The 17,658-nt window shown below is 42.0% G+C and overlaps 2 protein-coding genes across 2 annotated transcripts; both read left to right on the forward strand.

The window, feature by feature from the left end:
- The first annotated feature begins 313 nt into the window (after positions 1-313).
- On the forward strand, positions 314-13,043 carry LOC116467803 (copper-transporting ATPase 2-like). The gene is given in 5 exon segments (XM_058439688.1): positions 314-392; positions 2,791-2,871; positions 11,604-11,744; positions 11,747-12,187; positions 12,862-13,043. Coding segments are annotated over 5 exon segments (924 nt in total).
- Positions 13,044-13,066: 23 nt separating this feature from the next.
- CTAGE1 (cutaneous T cell lymphoma-associated antigen 1) lies at positions 13,067-15,398 on the forward strand. The gene is given in 3 exon segments (XM_032151729.1): positions 13,067-15,298; positions 15,301-15,319; positions 15,322-15,398. Coding segments are annotated over 3 exon segments (2,313 nt in total). The 5' UTR covers positions 13,067-13,081.
- Positions 15,399-17,658: the final 2,260 nt, after the last annotated feature.

The raw sequence follows: 17,658 nt of genomic DNA on the forward strand, positions 1-17,658 counted from the left end.
GGACAGGATAGAGTTTATATGTTCGTAGCTGGGATGACAGGCTGAAGGCTTGGGAGTCTTACGGAGGCAGGAAAACAAGTGGTGCAAATAACTGGAGCAAGAGTCCAACAGACCCAGTGCAGACAGAAAGTGGTCATTTGAACGTGGGAATTCTCATATGGGGGAGTTTTGGGGAATGCATGGAACAAGCATAGCCAAGAGGGTGGCTGGTTGAAATGGAATCCAAGTAAAGGCCACTGGAGTCAAGGGGGTCAGGAAAATATTGGCTGGAGTGTTGGACCCGTCTGTACATTGGCCTTTGATGTTCTGCAAGATGACAGGACACAAGGTGCAGAAGGCTGCTGCCAAAGCCTCCACAGCTTCTTCTCCTGAGTTGCTAACATGGGTGAGAGGTACCACTGTCTACCCAGTGATCCAAGCCAGGAGCCTGGTATTCATCCTCATTTTCTCCCTCCCCTTCACCCCTCCATCCCACCAAGGAGGCCCCTCACTTGCAGGGGCTACTTGTACAGCAGCTCTGCACATCTTGCCGAAGGAGAGGCCTCACAAACACTGGCTGTGAGCTTGTGTGGTGAGGCCATGCAGGCCTTGGGGAATCTTGGCTCTTCCTTTTGTAGCTTGGTCAATGACGGCTGCTGACCCAAGCACTGGGCTTCATCTGCCTCACTTGTAAGAGAGGATAATAATTTTACCTGCCTCAAAGGTAGTTGTGGTGGATTATGAGATTACGCAAACATGGCATTGTGTGTGCGTGTTGCACAGCCTGGCATACAGGAAGTGCTCACTAAGTGCTAGCTGTTGATGAGGTGGTATTAGTGGTGTTTTAGAATGCAAGACCAAACACAGGAAAACCCAGTTCTTCTTTGGTGGTAACAGAGGAAGAATGCATATCTGAAGTCAAAACTTAAGTGTAGTAAGAAGACAGTACAAGACTGAATATAAAGAAAGGTGGGAATTGAGGACCGAACAGGCAGAGGGGACCTTTGAGAATTCGCTGGGGGTGGGAACTGATGTCGGCCCACATGGGAACCCTGACAGATGGGAAACAGAAAAGTTTGGCCAGCAGGGCAGAAGGATGGAATTCATGTGCCCTCTGGAGACCCTGTCCAGGAAGGGTGGAGGGGGTAGTGGACCACCGCTACTGCCCAGCCTGAGCAAGCAGAGGGTCCAGAGGCAGGGTGAAGCCCAGGGGTCTTTCAGGCTTCCTCAAACCAGCTCACATGGAGGAGTCCTGGGAAAGCTGGAACTCGAAACACTGATGCCAGCGTCCATGAAACACTGTGGGGACTGGTGAGATGAATGGGCTCTGCACCACGAAGTTACCAGGGAATTCTCAGTGTCTACAAGTACTCACTTGTGTTTGACATCCCGAATTTCCTCAGCTCCATCTTGTAAAATTTTCCACACATTCCTTTTCTGAAATGGGAACATGTCTTGTGGTTGTTTTCTTTGTCCCCAAAATGCTATGCATTCAGTCCATAGTGCTACCGTCAATGGCACCATAGACCCAAGGAAACACAAAATGTCTCATGATAGTATTGGTGAATGAAATGAGAAATGCTAGTTAAACTTATTATGTAACCTTATGGTATTTGACCTGTAAGTCACTTACTCTGATGCATGCTAGGGAAAGTAAATACTCTGACCAACGATACACAATGCAGCTCATTACCGAGGGAAACTCATGTTCAAATAAATTGATTGGGAGGTTACACACAGTCAGGAAATTGGCTCATTGGAGGTGATCATAGCTGAGGCCCACACTGCCTGGCCAGCTGGAGTGGATGTCTGCCTGCTCCCAGCCCAGGGCAGCCTTTCCAGTAAGCCCTTCTTAGTATCTCCAAGTTCAGTGCTCAAAAGCTTTCCACATTCATCCCGAAGCCTTGACAAATGTGCCTTTGCTTACTGAAGCTTCCAAAAGAAAAGGTTACATGAAATCTGAGTGGAATACAAATAGTTCTTCCTTTCAGGGACTTCATTCTCTGGGAGCTCATGTCAGAAAACGAATTTCCTCCGTGACCACTAGGGAGCTCCCATTGGTGTTTGGTGTTTTAATGGCTGGAGATGTCCCCTAGCTTCCCTCTATCATTTCATGTGATTGCATCTATATTTAATCAGTTTTCACCATGTTCCTGGAAAGGCATTTAACCGGCTGCCAGCAGACTCCTCCTCCTGCTCCCCTGCACCATGAAGTCAGTTGGCAGAGCCCTTCATTCAGCCCCAGGGCTCGGTCACCCTCCCTGCATTCTCTGCTGGACAAGCCTGGCTTCTCCTAGTGTTTTAACTCCTTGTTCTGAGAGGGCTTGCTACCTTTCAAAGCTTACCTACATAAAGTCACTCATACCCTTTTCATGCATAGGCCGACCAAGCCAAATATTTAAAAAGAAAAAAAATTCACAGAGGCTAGCACCGTTCAGGAAATAGAAGACCCTGGGTAGAAATGAAGTGAAACACAATAAATCCTGGCTGAGTCTGCAAACGGGATTGTGTTGCAGCAGAGAGACGCAGCCCCACAGAGAAGGAAAATCAATTTTCATTAATGATTTTGAATGTGCTATTGGCCTTGGGTTAATTATTTATTTGCATGAGGGTTTAGATTTATCTCATGGATATGCCAGATTATTTGAAAGGGTTTTAGTGCCTTTGACCTATGCTCAATGAATCCTCTTGACCCATATTTTATTTCACATGCAAAAACAGTGGGCAGTATATTGGTCATTTGTTTTCTAGTTTATTCATGATTTCAATCAACTAATAATTAATGAGGCTCTGTACTGGATGCTATTCTAGGTTCTGTGAATAAAACTATGAACAGAGCAGACAATGTTCCTACTTTCATGGAGCTTAATATTCTAACAGTGGGAGGGACAGGTAAGCAACGAATGAAAAATGAATGTGAACCCTTGATATGATGCAATGAAATGGCACTTTACCTCTGTGCTCTGTCTCCAAAAAACCCACAGCTCCAGTCTAATCATGAAAAAAAAAAAAATCAGACAAATTCCAATAGAGGAGCATCCCACAAAATACTTGACCGGTACTCCTCAAAAACATCAAGGTCGTCAAAAACAAAGAAAGTCTGAGAAACTGTCACAGCAAAGAGGGGCCTAAAGAGCCAAGACAAGTACATGTAATACAGTATCCTGGATGGGATTTTGGAAGAGAAAAGGACATTGGGCAAAAGCAAAGGAAATCTGACTAAACTATGGGCTTTCATTAAATTTTTAAAAATGAATGTGTCAGATAGTGATGAATGCGGTAAGGAAAGTGAGAAGGAGTAGGTTAAGGAGCAACAGTGTCACGGGGGGCTGTCTCGGCCAGGGAAGCCTCGCTGAGGAGGGGACAGCTGCGGCGCAATTTGAATGATGGGAAGGCACCAATCGGCCAAGCGGGAAACTGCATCTGAGGAATGGGAACACATGGAAAAGGCCCGGAAGGAGGAATGAGCTGTTGTGTCCGAGAAACACACAGGGGTCTTGTGTGGACCGAACCTTGCAAGCAAGTGGGAGAATGGTACCAGACAGCACTGCAGAGGTAGACAGGGACTAAATCGTGAATGGTTTTCTAGGTCAGGCTAAGGAATTTAAATGTTATTCAAAGTCATCGGAGAGTTTTAAGCAGAGAAGTGGCATCATCTGATTTATCTTTGAAAAATATTACTCCAGCTGCTGTGCTCAGAATAGATTATATTAGTGGTTGTCTGAGGCTGGGGAGAGGAGAAAATGAGAAGTGATCATTTACTGGATATGGGGTTTTGCGGGGGTGATGAAAATGTTCTAGAAGTAGATAGTGGTGATGGTTGTGGAACATTGGCAATATACTAATAACCACTGAATTATACACCTTAAAATGACTAAAATGGTAAATTTTATATTATGTAAATGTTGTCTTAATTTAGAAAAAGAATTGACTGTAGAAGTTAAGGCAAGCATGAAGGGAGGTAGTTTAGCTGTGAGGCTATTGCTGTGATACAGGAGAGAATGATAGTGGCTTGGATTTGGGTGACAGCAGTAGGGATGGGATGAAGTATTTGGATTTAGAGATATTTTGGAGGTAGAGCTGATAGGATTACTTTAGAGTTGAGGTAAAGAAAAGAGGTTATTGAGGGAAATTAAGGGTGATGTTGGGACCATAAAAAGACATGTCTGACTTTTTCTAGTTTATTTTAAGACACTTTAATGTGGATTTTATATGTTGGGTATTAGTACCCTTTGGGCTATAAATAATACAAAGCCCCAACTCAAGCTGGCTTAAATAGTTGGAAATTTATTTATTTATTTATTTATTATTATTATTATTTTTTTTTTTTTTGAGACGGAGTCTCGCTCTGTCGCCCAGGCTGGAGTGCAGTGGCGCAATCTCAGCTCACTGCAAGCTCCGCCTCCCGGGTTCACGCCATTCTCCTGCCTCAGCCTCTCCGAGTAGCTGGGACTACAGGCGCCCGCCACCACGCCCGGCTAATTTTTTTGTATTTTTCATAGAGACGGGGTTTCACCGTGGTCTCCATCTCCTGACCTCGTGATCCGCCCGCCTCAGCCTAAATAGTTGGAAATTTATGATCTCACACAAGAATCAGTCCAGCAGTGGGCATGGGCTTTATGCTGGAGCGATCAGGAGCTTCGCATGTCATCAAGGGCCCAGGTTTGTGACATCCTCCCACTATGCCACCCTCAGTTTTGCTCTGACAACATGGTCTATCCTCGTGGTTTCAAGATGGCAACAGCAGTTCTAGGTGTCACATACAAACAAAACTATGATGAAAGGAAGAAATGGCATCCCATCTAATGTATCCTTCTTAGAAGTGAAGAAAGTGGAAGATCCAGATGACTTAGCACGTTACATGTCTGTTTCTAAATGAATAATCAGCATGGGAAATGGGTTTACCATGGTTGGCTTAAACTACCCAGGATTCATTCACTATAGCTGAGGCTGAGGTTCAGTTTTCCCTGAAGTACACAACAATGGGAGGATGATCAGAGGTTCCATTAAGAAGGGCATAGGGATTGGATGCATGCTGGATAGGCAACTAACAGTATGTACTCCATGGTGGTGAACTAAACATTTTTTTTGGTCCAAACATTTGTTCATTATAAATAGGAAAGAGTTGAGAGAATATAAGGTATATTACTTTATCACCAGAATTTTGTCTGATGGACTTTACTATCTTAAATTTTCATTAGAACTAAAGCCAGCTTGGTGACATGAGTCCATAGTCCCAGCTACTTGGGAGGCCAAAATGAGAGGATCGCTTGAGCCCAAGAGTTCAAGATCATCCTGGGCAACATAGTGAGACCCTGCCTCTTAAAAAAAAAAAAGAAAAACTAGAGAAACACATTTTGAATATCACTGAACGTTTTACAAGAACTTGAAGTGCCAAGAACCTGAAGTTCCTAGAAAGATTTAATAGAACAAGGAGAAAGTGGGAAGTCAAAGGACAGTCAGTGTTTAATAATAGCTACCATCATTGCACATTTCCTATGTGTCTAACACTTTTCTACTTAACATAAATTATATCATTTAATTCCCACGATACCTTATAATGAGGTCTTATTACGACATCTTTACTTTACAAGTGAGGAAATGGAGGTTTAGAAAGTTTAAGGCAAATTGCCAATGTCACAGACAGTAGAGCCAGGACTTGAACCCAGACAGTCTGGCTCCAAAGCGTGCAAGCCTAATCTCTACGCTTCCTACACACTGTGTTCAATCTAGACTTGAAAGTTTAAACTTTATAGCAATATTTCTCAAATCAGCAACTCCCCCTTTTGAAAAAACAAAAATATCCTGCTATCCTCAAAGAGATTTTGATTTTGATTACTTACCTTTATATGTGAAATCAATAGGCATTTTCTTTCCTTTTTCATATGTAAAATCACATCATGAAATTGATTGCATTTTCAAACTTTCCCCCTTTCCTAGAGATTCTGATACGCCTAGACCTCAAAGTAAGTGATCTTCTGGAGTGCAAATCACTCTTCTGGAGCATTTGGAGGGATGCCAAAGGTTTGAGGTTTCAGTAGAATTCTGGTCCTGATGGCGTTCTGGCCCCAGTGACCTGTACTGGCTGTCTGTATAGTACCAATGCAAGCTAGATTGTTGCTCAACCTTGCACGAAACTTAAGCTGAATAGGTCTGGCTTTGGGGTCAATGACCTGCTGGAGCTGACTTTCCATTGTGTAAGGGAGGTCACGCCAGCAAGATTCTCATTTGTTAAGTGGGAAAAACACATAACATGTAACATTCCCCCCAAATAAATGGGACTCATTATGGGTCAACTACCATTTGGAAATAGAGTTTTATTTCTCAGAAAATCACCCCCAAAGGACAGAAAATACATTTTTATTTTCTGCAAGATGACAGGTGAGATGGAAAGAGTATTTTTGTTTGTTTCTTCTCTCTCTTTTTGCATAATTATTTCTTCAGGGCAAGGAGCACATTGCTAACAGTCAGCACTTGTGTGGAGTTGAATCATAAATACAACAGATAAGACATGCAGTATTAGATTGGTGAGTTTCCCCCACTCAGTGTAGAAGCACCGCATGTACCCACAGGACTGACCCCTGCCTCGAGATCAGCAATTTATCTGTGTCCCAGTTAAAGATCATTCAGAATTGCCATCCAGGCTGCAAATGTCAAGTGGGGCAGTAAATATTAATATCATGGCTGCTTGTCAGCCTCCACAGACTGGGACTCAGCACAGGCCCCTGTCAGGCAGAGATGACGCCATTGCAGTCACACATTCGAAACCCAGTGTCATCATTTCTCCCACCAGCTCCCCCAACCTCCACAGAACTGTGGATCACTGTCAGCCGTGTAGGGCTCTGGGCAGTCATTGTGCTAATGAAAGAATAAGGGTGGCCAGTCATGGTGGGTCACGCCTGTAATCTCAGCACTTTGGGAGGCCAAGGAGGGCAGATCACTTGAGGCCAGGAGTTCGAGACCAGCCTGGCCAACATGGTGAAACCCTATCTCTACTAAAAATACAAAAAATTAGCTGGGTGTGGTGGCGGACACCTGTAGTCTCAGCTACTCGGTGGCTGAGGCAGGAGAATAGCCTGAACCCAGGAGGCGGAGGTTGCAGTGAACCGAGATCACACCACTGCACTCCAGCCTGGGCAACAGAGTGAGACTCTATCCCCCCCCAAAAAAAAAAAATTACACCAGTGTCTAGAGATCGAGTTCTTGCTTCTGACAACAATACTGCACTACGTAAGAATTATTGCTTCATTTTGTCACTTTAAGTGCTATCTCTAAGTCAGATTATGGAGAATTAAATGAGTTGATGTAACTGTTTTGAAAGCTGCTTGGCACATATGGGCAGTATGTGAGTATCCACTGTATCGTTGCTGTTACCACGGCTGTCATTAGGCCAGGAACTTGGACAGTAACACAAGACTATTTGTCAAGCATCTCTGAATGGCGCCTGTCAATGGAAGCTATTCCAGATTCTCTCTTGGATTTCGGGTCCTCTCAGGAAGCATCCGCCATTTCCTTCAGCTCTCTCCTGAGGTAAGCTGTGCACCCATGGGTATTTTAGAAGAATGATGTTTATCCAGCCTTATTGCAATAGGGCTGTTCTTGTAAAAAGAAAAAATAAAATAAAATAGAAAACATATTTATCCAGCTTTGGCCACCCGAGGAAAACATTAGCTGTCACATTCCCCTTTTCCCTTCTGAGCAAAGGCAGTCTGGCTGTTTTCCTCCTTGGCCATCCTGTCTAATTGGCAAGGAATCATGGGAATTTCCGCAGTTTGCTTTGTGGAAGTTTTCCAGCTTTAATGTTTGTCAAACTATCGGCACAGGGCAAAGGCTGCTAGACTCAGCTGTAGCAGTAGCATGAGCTCTGAAGGGGCCTCACCTGGACACAGGTCCAGGCTCTTTGCTCTGGCCAAATATGTGACCTTGAGCAAGTTGCTTCACCTCTTCTATCCTTAGTTTTATCTTCAGTTTATCCATGTAAAATGGAGGGAACAGCAATTTATAGGATCGTAGTGAGATTAAGGAGTAATGTCTGTACATTACTCCTAGTACATTTAGGAGTAATGTCCTGTACTACACACAGGACACTAGCCTGGCAAATAGTAGGCACTCAATAAATGGAGATGTTATAATCTCTTTTCAGCTTTTATACCTTTAGGTTTCTAAAAATGTTGCACTCAAACATTCATACACACACACACACACACACACACGTTAAAATATGAACAGGAAGAAAAGCAAAAGGAAAATATCAACATATTAATAATCACTAGTTTCAGATGAACCACTGTTCAAACAAACAAAAAAAAACTTTAAAAATAACTGCAGGGTCATAATAATTTTTAGCATCCAGGTAATACCTAATGAATGTATTCTTCTCATGTTCCCCTCTTCCCCTGACCAGATGTGAGCATGGTTAGGCTTTTGTGTGAAGTATTTACACCTTTGATCTTGACATTTTTATAATTCATATATATTTGCCTAAAGAAGATTGTATTGCTTTATGTGTTTCCTCTAAAACTATTATCTCTTATGTGTCGTACTGTATCTTGCTTTTTTCATGCAACACGATGTTTTTGAAATCTCATCATGCTGCTACAAGTGTATCTAATTAATTCCTTTTAATTGCCATATTGTATTATACGAATATACCATAATTTGTTTATTCCACTTTTGATGGGCATTTAGGCTATTTTAATTTTTTCACTCTTACAAGCAATGCCGCAATGAAGTCTTGCATGTCTCTCTCCAGTGCACATAGGTGCTTTTTTCAGACAGAACTCTTAGAATCTCTTGGAAGACTGTGCATGTGTTAGGCTGTAATAAACACTATCAACTGCCCTTCAAAATGACTATCCTTGTTCTCTAGAACTTTGCCCACACTTAATTGAATCAAGTTTTAAAGTGTTCTTCAATTTGATGGATAAAGAATCATACTGCTTGGGGTTTTTTATTTTGAAATAATTGTTGATTAATAGGAAATTCAAAGATAGTTAAGAGAGATCCCTTGTCCCTTTTACTCAGTTTCTTTCAATGGCTACATCTAATATAATTATAGTACAATATCACGCCAGAAAATTGACATTGGTATACAGTATGTATAGTTATATGTCATTTTACTATATGTGCAGATCCATGGAAACATAACCATAATTAAGATATGGAACTATCTCACCCCGCCCCAAAGATCTCCCTCTTGCTACCCCTTGATAGGCAGAACTGCCCGTCCCCACCAACTCTAACTACGTATCTGTTCTCCATCCCTATAATTGTGTCATTTTCATACGATGATATAAACACAATCAGACAGTGTGTGACTTTTGGAGACTGGCTTTTTTCACTCAGAATAATACCCTTGAGATCCATCTAAGGTGTTGCATTTCCCGATATTTTTTTCCTCTTTATTGCTGAGTTAAATCAGCAATAAATCATGGTAGGCATTACTGCAGTTTGTCCAATCCTTCACCTATCATAGGGCATTTTGGTTGTTTCCAGAGATATCACAAATAAAGCTGCTATGAGCACCATGTGCAGGTTTTTGTGGGGACACAAGTTTTTGTTTCTCTGGGAAATGCCAGGGGTGCCATGAGGGCTAGGTCACATCATAAGCATATGTTTAGTTTTTTAAGAAATGGGCACACTATTTTCCAGAGTGGTTGTATCATTTTATATTCCCTCCAGTGATGTGTGAGAGATCAATTTCTCCACATTTTTGCCACCATTTGGTGTTGCCACTATGTCTTATTTTAGCTGTTCTAATTAGTGTGTGGTGGTATTGTTTGCTGGTCTTAATTCACATTTCCCTAAATGCCAGTGATGCTGAACAACTTTTAATGAGCCTATTTGCCATCTGTATATCTACTTTTTGAAGTATCTTTTCATATCTTTTGCTCATTTTATAATTGGATTGTGTTTAATCGTGTTTCTTTTACAGTTGATATTTGAATGTCCTTTATAAATCTATGTATTCTAGATATGAGTCCTTACATAGGGGGTGAGAGTTCAGGCTCCCCAAGTGGTCCTGATGATGGGCATGAGAGTGGTTCATTACCACCAGGAGGGGACAAAGTCCAGACCAGACTCCTCCCTTGGCCTTCTCTGACATCACCTCGACAAGGTGTATTAGTCTGTTCTCACACTGCCAATAAAGACACACCTAAGACTGGGTAATTTATAAAGGAAAGAGGTTTAATTGACTCACAGTTCAGCATTGATGGAGAGGCCTCAGGAAACTTACAATCATGGTGGAAGGGAAAGCAAACACATCCTTCTTCACATGGCAGCAGGAAGGAGAGGTATTGAGCAAAGGACAAAAGCCCTTTATAAAACCATCAGATCTCAGGAGAACTCACTTTCACAGGAACGGCATGGGAGTAACTGCCCCCAAGATCAAATCACCTCCCACTGGATCCCTCCAGCGGGGACTACAATGCAAGATGATATTTGAATGGGACACAGCCAAACCATATCACAGGGGGAGGGGCTGTGGGGAAGCAAGGGGTGCTCAGTAGAGCTTGTCCAGAGTGGAAGTTTAAGTTACCCTCTTGGACTTTGCTGGTAGAGGCAGAGTGGGCCACAATTTTTTTCTGTGGTGTCTGCTGGGAAAGATCAGTTCATGCCTAAGAGTTTTCTGTCTTGCTAGGCTGCCCCTCTTATGGGCTTTTGACCAGAGAGATAGGCTTTCCCTGCTCTGTGTCTATGGCATTTACTGGTTGCCCACTTCTTTAGCATCTCGTCTTTGGGACAAAAATAAAACCCACGGAACTCATCACCTTATTGTTTCTCGGGTTTTGAGATCTCTAGCTGGTCTACTTTCTTCTCTCCACTGTTCAGTCTTCTCATGTTGTTTTATATCTACTGTCCAGGGTTTTTAGCTGTACTTAGCAGGAGAAATGGGGGGAAATACTTCTACTTCATCTTTCCAGAAGTAGAATGCTTACCCTATTGTTCTAATTTGCTTTTTTTAATTAGTGAGGTTGAGTATTATTTTATGTGTTCACTGGACATTTTATTTCCCTCCTCTAGAATTGCCTGTCTCTTCACACATACTTTTGTCTACTGTTTCTACTCAATTAGCTATATTTTTATTAATGATTTGTAGTTCTTTTGTTTTTTCTTTTGAGACAAAGTCTCACTCTGTTGCCCAGGCTGGAGTGCAGTGGTGCAATCTCAGCTCACTGCAACCTCCACCTCCCAGGTTCAAGAGATTCTCCTGCCTCAGCCTCTTGAGTAGCTGGGATTACAAGCGTCTACCACCACACCCGGCTAATTTTTGTAATTTTAGTAGATTCGGGGATTCACCATGTTGGTCAGGCTGGTCTTGAACTCCTGACTTCAAGTGATCCTCTTGCCTTGGCCTCCCAAGGTGCTGGGATTACAGACATGAGCCACTGCAACCAGCCTAGTTCTTTATATATTCTGAATATTATTCCTTTGTCAATTTATATGTTGCATATGTTTTCCAAATCTGTTACTTGTTTTTGCTTATAATGGTTTTGTCACCCAGAGGCCTTTAAATTCTAATGCAGTCAGCTTGTTGTCTTTTAATAATGAAAATATAAGAACTATACAAATATGCGGGCAGAAGATGGCGAAGGGAGCTGGTGCTTGTGCAAGTTGTTGAGGTGTGCTCTGTGGAAAGATCGCTGTTGCAGAGACTGTCAAGCAGGAGGCCGCCCTGGCTGTGCACATGCTGCAAAGCATGGGTGTGGACGTGATTCTGACCACAGGGGACAACCGGAAGACAGTCAGAGGCATTGCCACCCAGGTGGCATCAACAAAGTCTTTGCAGAGGTGTTGCTTTCGCACAAGGTGGCCAAGGTTCAGGAGCTCCAGAACGAAGGGAAGAAAGTCGCCATGGTGGGGGACAGGGTCAATGATTCCCCAGCCTTGGCCCAGGCAGACGTGGGCATCGCCACTGGCACTGGCACGGATGTGGCCATCGAGGCAGCCAACGTCGTCCTCATCAAAAATGATTTGCTGGACATGGTGGCTAGCATTCATCTTTCCAAGATAACTGTCCAGAGGATACGCATCAACCTGGTCCTGGTGCTGATTTATAACCTGGTGGGGATACCCATCACTGCAGGAGCAAGCTTTCCAGAAGAGTTGAAGATATGTGCACGGGCAGGAGATGATGACTTATTGCAGGGCAAGGCATCATCCGTGTGGAAGGAGTGCCAGTGTTTCAGAAATGGACACAGAGCAGGTAAGTTTGATGGACAGGTAAGAGAATCACTCTCTATGTGCCAGCACTGTTCTAAGTGCCCTGGATCTTCTGGGGATGAGATTAGCGTTTTTCAGTTGTACATGGGACAGTTGAGGATCATGCTAGGGAGAGGTGAGCCCTTTCCTGGAAGAAGTTAATCTAAAAAGCATGATCTGTCTCATTTGGGAGGAGCTAAATAAATATCTCTTCAATGAAGCAAAGGTCAATCAGAAAATTTGTATTTTAGCTATAAAATTACCTATCAGAATTTACCATAAGGCATAATCTTAGTCAAGCACCCAGATTAATTATTTCAGACCACAGATACTGAAACACCAAAGTGATAAGGGGGCAGGTATTTCAATTAGCTACTGCTGTATAACAAATGACCCCAAAGCTTAGTGACTTAAAACAATGATTTGTTATTCCTTATCATTCTGTCAGCTGGGAGGTTCTTCTGCCCGCCTCACCTGGGGTCATGCACAAGGCTACATTTAGCTAGGGTGTCAGCTTGGGATGGGCATAGCTGGGATGCTGGGTCACCTGAGTCTTTCTCTCCTTGTGGTATTGTTTTAAAATATAGGTTTTAGTGCTTCCTCAGGATGTAAAGTGTAACGGGGGGTCGGGGTAGGCAGTGTGGGTCTGTGAGGCCTATGGGTGCCCACGTTCCCTAGCTCCCCCCGCAGCCGGCTCCGCAGTGGTACGCTCCGGTTGCCCGTTAGGGAAGACACAGAGGGAATGCTGCGTCTTCTCCAGCGCTTGTTGTGGCCGAAGTTACTGCAGGACAGCCAGAGCAGCCTTGGCGCTATGGAGGAGCCTAGGGCTAACCCTCAGCCATACTTGGGGCTGGTCCTAGAGTTGCTACGCAGGGTTGTGGCAGCACTGACTGAAGGTATGAGACCCGATTCTCATCCTTATGGTTTTCCATGGGAATTGGTGATACGTGCAGCTATTGGATTTTTTGCTGTTCTCTTTTTGTGGAGAAGTTTTAGATCAGTTACGAGTCGGCTTTGTGTGAGAAGAGAGAAAAAGTTTGCTGTGGCACTTTCTGGACTAATTGAAGAAAAATGTAAACTACTTGAAAAATTTAGTCTTGTTCAAAAAGAGTTTGATGGCTATGAAGTAGAGTCATCTTTAAAGGATGCCAGCTTTGAGAAGGAGGCAATAGAAGCATAAAGTTTGGAGGCAACCTGTGAAAAGCTGAACAGGTTCAATTCTGAACTTGAGCATGAAATACTCTGTCTAGAAAAAGAGTTAAAAGAAGAGAAATCTAAACATTCTGAACAAAATCAATTGATGGCAGATATTTCCAAAAGGATACAGTCGCTAGAAGATGAGTCAAAATCCCTCAAATCACAAGTAGCTGAAGCCAAAATGACCTTCAAGAGATTTCAAATGAATGGAGAACAACTGCAGATAGAAATACAAGATGCTTTGAATGAAAATTCTCAACTTCAGGAAAGCCAGAAACAGCTTTTGCAAGAAGCTGAAGTATGGAAAGAACAAGTGAGTGAACTTATTAGACAGAAAAGAACATTTGAAGACTCCAAAGTACACGCAGAACAAGTTCTAAATGATGAAGAAAATCACATCAAGACTCTGACTGAACGCTTGCTAAAGATGAAAGATGGCATTGCTATGCTTGAAGAAGACGTAATGTATGATGATAACTTGGAATTAGAAATGAACAGTGAATCGGAAGATGGTGCTTAAGCAGATAATCCTCCAAAAGGAGCTTTGAAGAAACTGATTCATACTGCTAAGTTAAATGCTTCTTTAAAAACCTCAGGAGAAAGAAACCAAATTTATATTCAATTATCTGAAATTGATAAAACAAAGGAAGAGCTTACAGAGCATATTAAAAATCTTCAGACTGAACAAGCATCTTTGCAGCCAGAAAACACACATTTTGAAAGTGAGAATCAGAAGCTTCAGCAGAAACTTGAAGTAATGACTGAATTATATCAAGAAAATGAAATGAAACTCTACAGGAAATTAATAGTAGAGGAAAAATGCCATTTAGAGAAAGAAGAGAAACTTTCTAAAGTAGACGAAATGATCAGCCACGCCACTGAAGAGCTGGAGACCTACCGAAAGCTAGCCAAAGATCTTAAAGAATTTGAGAGAACTATTCATTTTTATCAAAAGAAGATTATTCTCCATGAGAAAAAAGCACACGGTAATTGGTCGGCAGCTTGGACTGCTGAAAGAAACCTCAATGATTTAAGGAAAGAAAATGCTCACAACAGACAAAAATTAACTGAAATAGAGTTTAAAATAAAACTTTTAGAAAAAGATCCGTATGGACTTGATGTTCCAAATACAGCATTTGGCAGAGAGCATTCCCCATATGGTCCCTCACCATTGGGTCGGTCTTCATCTGAAACGAGAGCTTCTCTCAATCCTCCAACTTTGTTGGAGGGTCCTCCCAGACTCTCACCTTTGCTTCCAGGGGGAGGAGGAAGAGGCTCCAGAGGCCCAGGGAATCCTCTGGACCATCAGATTACCAATGAAAGAGGAGAATCAAGCTGTGATAGGTTAACTGATCCTCACAGGGCTCCTTCTGACACTGGGCCCCTGTCACCTTCGTGGGAACAGGACTGTAGGATGATATTTCCTCCACCAGGACAATCATATCCTGATTCAGCTCTTCCTCCACAAAGGCAAGATAGATTTTATTCTAATTGTGCTAGACTCTCTGGACCAGCAGAACTCAGAAGTTTTAATATGCCTTCTTTGGATGAAATGGATGGGTCAATGCCTTCAGAAATAGAATCCAGTAGAAATGATACCAAAGATAATCTTGGTGATTTAAAGGTGCCTGATTCATCTCTCCCCACTGAAAATGAAGCAACTGGCCCTGGCTTTGTTCCTCCACCTCTTGCTCCAATCAGAGGTTCATTGCTTCCAGTAGATACAAGGGGCCCGTTCATGAGAAGAGGACCTCTTTTCCCCCCACCTCCTCCAGGAACCTTGTTTGGAGCTTCTCCAGGTTATTTTCCACCAAGGGATGTCCCGGGTCCACCACGTGCTCCATTTGCAATGAGAAATGTCTATCTACCGAGAGGTTTTCCTCCTTACCGTCCCCCAAGACCTGGATTTTTCCCTCCCAACCCCCACATTCTGAAGGTAGAATGAGTTTCCATCAGGGCTGAGTCCAACTTCAATTGAGCCTGCTGCTGAATATCCAGAAAGACAGCAAGAAACCTGACAACATTTTTGCCCTCTTCAAAAGTAATTTTGACTGATCTCATTTTCAGTTTAAGTAACTGCTGTTACTTAAGTGATTACACTTTTGTTCAGATTGAAACTTAATGGAACTAAAATTCTCAGGATAGTATTTTGTAAATGAGGATGATTTAAATATGAATCTTATGAGTAAATTATTTCATTTTATTTTATTCTAGATATTATAATTATTTTAATTTGATTAATCCACTATTATATAAAGAATGGTGGGAGTTTTATATATGTAAACTTGCAGGTAGGGAGGCTTTAAATTGTCTTTATGCCAAGAACTGTATTTACTGTGGTTGTAGACACATGCGAAAGTAACTTTATGCTTAAATAAATTTTAGTTGATTTTTAAAAAATTAAAAAAATTTAAAAAAAGAAATATATAAATATGCACAGGTGGGAAGGTAGAATACCATGTAATTGTTAGAATATTTCACTTTAAACCAAGATCTATCTTGGAACTTCTGTCTTATAGATTTTATATCCTCTTTCAGTACTTTGAGAGTGTAAAACATTTATAGCAGAAAGTATTCGTGTTTCCTCTGTTTTCCTCAAGAATGGTTTCTTCACACATGCACACGTATGTTTATTGCGGCACTATTCACAATAGCAAAGACTTGGAACCAACCCAAATGTCCAACAACAATAGACTGGATTAAGAAAATGTGGCACATATACACCATGGAATACTATGCAGCCATAAAAAATGATGAGTTCGTGTCCTTTGTAGGGACATGGATGAAACTGGAAAACATCATTCTCAGTAAACTATCGCAAGGACAAAAAACCAAACACCGCATGTTCTCACTCATAGGTGGGAATTGAACAATGAGAACTCATGGACACAGGAAGGGGAACATCACATTCCGGGTACTGTTGTGGGGTGGGGGGTGGGGGGGGCGGGGACAGCATTAGGAGATATACCTAATGCTAAATGACGAGCTAATGGGTGCAGGAAATCAACATGGCACATGGATACATATGTAACAAACCTGCACATTGTGCACATGTACCCTAAAACCTAAAGTATAATAAAAAAAAAAAAAAAGAATGGTTTCTTCGCCCTCCCTTTCCTTCCCTTCGTCTTCCCTAAACTAATTTCTTCCTATGTTTGTCATCATATCATTACATAAGTGCGTTGTTATTTCTTTTGTTTTATTTTTATTTGGTGGGAACAACTTTATCCAGAACTTTTACTTGCCCCAGAATTATATAGATCGGTTTTTCCTGACTTCTTTCCCAACCTTTACCTCTGTTGGTGTTCTAATAGTTTTAGTTTTATGTTCTGCTTTTCTCTTGCTGTGGCAAGGGGAAGGAGTAAATCTAAGATTGTGTTTAATTGCAGTTGGTGAATTTGATCTCTGTTTGAGCTCTCTTCTCTGGAATTCTGTTAAAAGATGAAATGTATCTTGTTCCCCGAGAGATGCCCTCAAATTTGGGGTTAGTCCTTCACGCAAGCTGGGCCATCAAGCCATTGCTTCTTTTGGGGACAATCTGCCCTCACTTTTAAAAAATATCCTGGCTCACATGCCTCCCCCAGCAGTTAATGCCACTCCAGTCTCCACTTGAATGTAATAAAATTTAAAAAAGTAACTGTTTGGGACATGATGTGCCTTTATTGTACACTGGGGCTTCGTATACATTTTCCATCTTCCCTTGAACCACCACTATCCTCAGCTACTTTATGCTCCTGTTCTGTTAAAGCCCTATTTGCTAGTGGAAAAATTTAACTCCTGGTGATTTTTTTTTATACTAGGCCTCTTGCCTTCCTTCCAGTGAGAGAAAAATAGAATGGTAAGCCTAGTGGTTTCTTCCTTCACTGTTGAATACTATTTATCCAAGGTATCAAGAAAGAACTTCCAATCAGAAAAAACATGTATTATTTTCACAACTGGGTAGCATATCTCACTCCCAGAATGGAAGTTAGGTGGGGATTGCAAGATTAAGATTTTTCTGGATTTCTGTCTATGTATCATATCCACAGAACTCTTTCTGGAGGAATTTTATGTTGAGCCAGGCATCCATTTCCAGAGTCTTCCATTTCTAGATACTTCCAAAGTTATAGCACTGTTCCTAAATCATTTGTTGGCTTTATTTATTAATTTATTGTTCACTTCATTTCATTAGGTTCAGTATGAAACAGGTATTGTCATCTCTTTGTGTCTACCTTGCCACCTTTCCCCAGAATAGGCCTGAATGAGATTGAAAACGTTACTTCAGCTCCTTGTGTCTGA

Source organism: Hylobates moloch, unplaced genomic scaffold (assembly GCF_009828535.3).
Source record: "Hylobates moloch isolate HMO894 unplaced genomic scaffold, HMol_V3 SCAFFOLD_5, whole genome shotgun sequence".
Lineage (NCBI taxonomy): Eukaryota > Metazoa > Chordata > Mammalia > Primates > Hylobatidae > Hylobates > Hylobates moloch.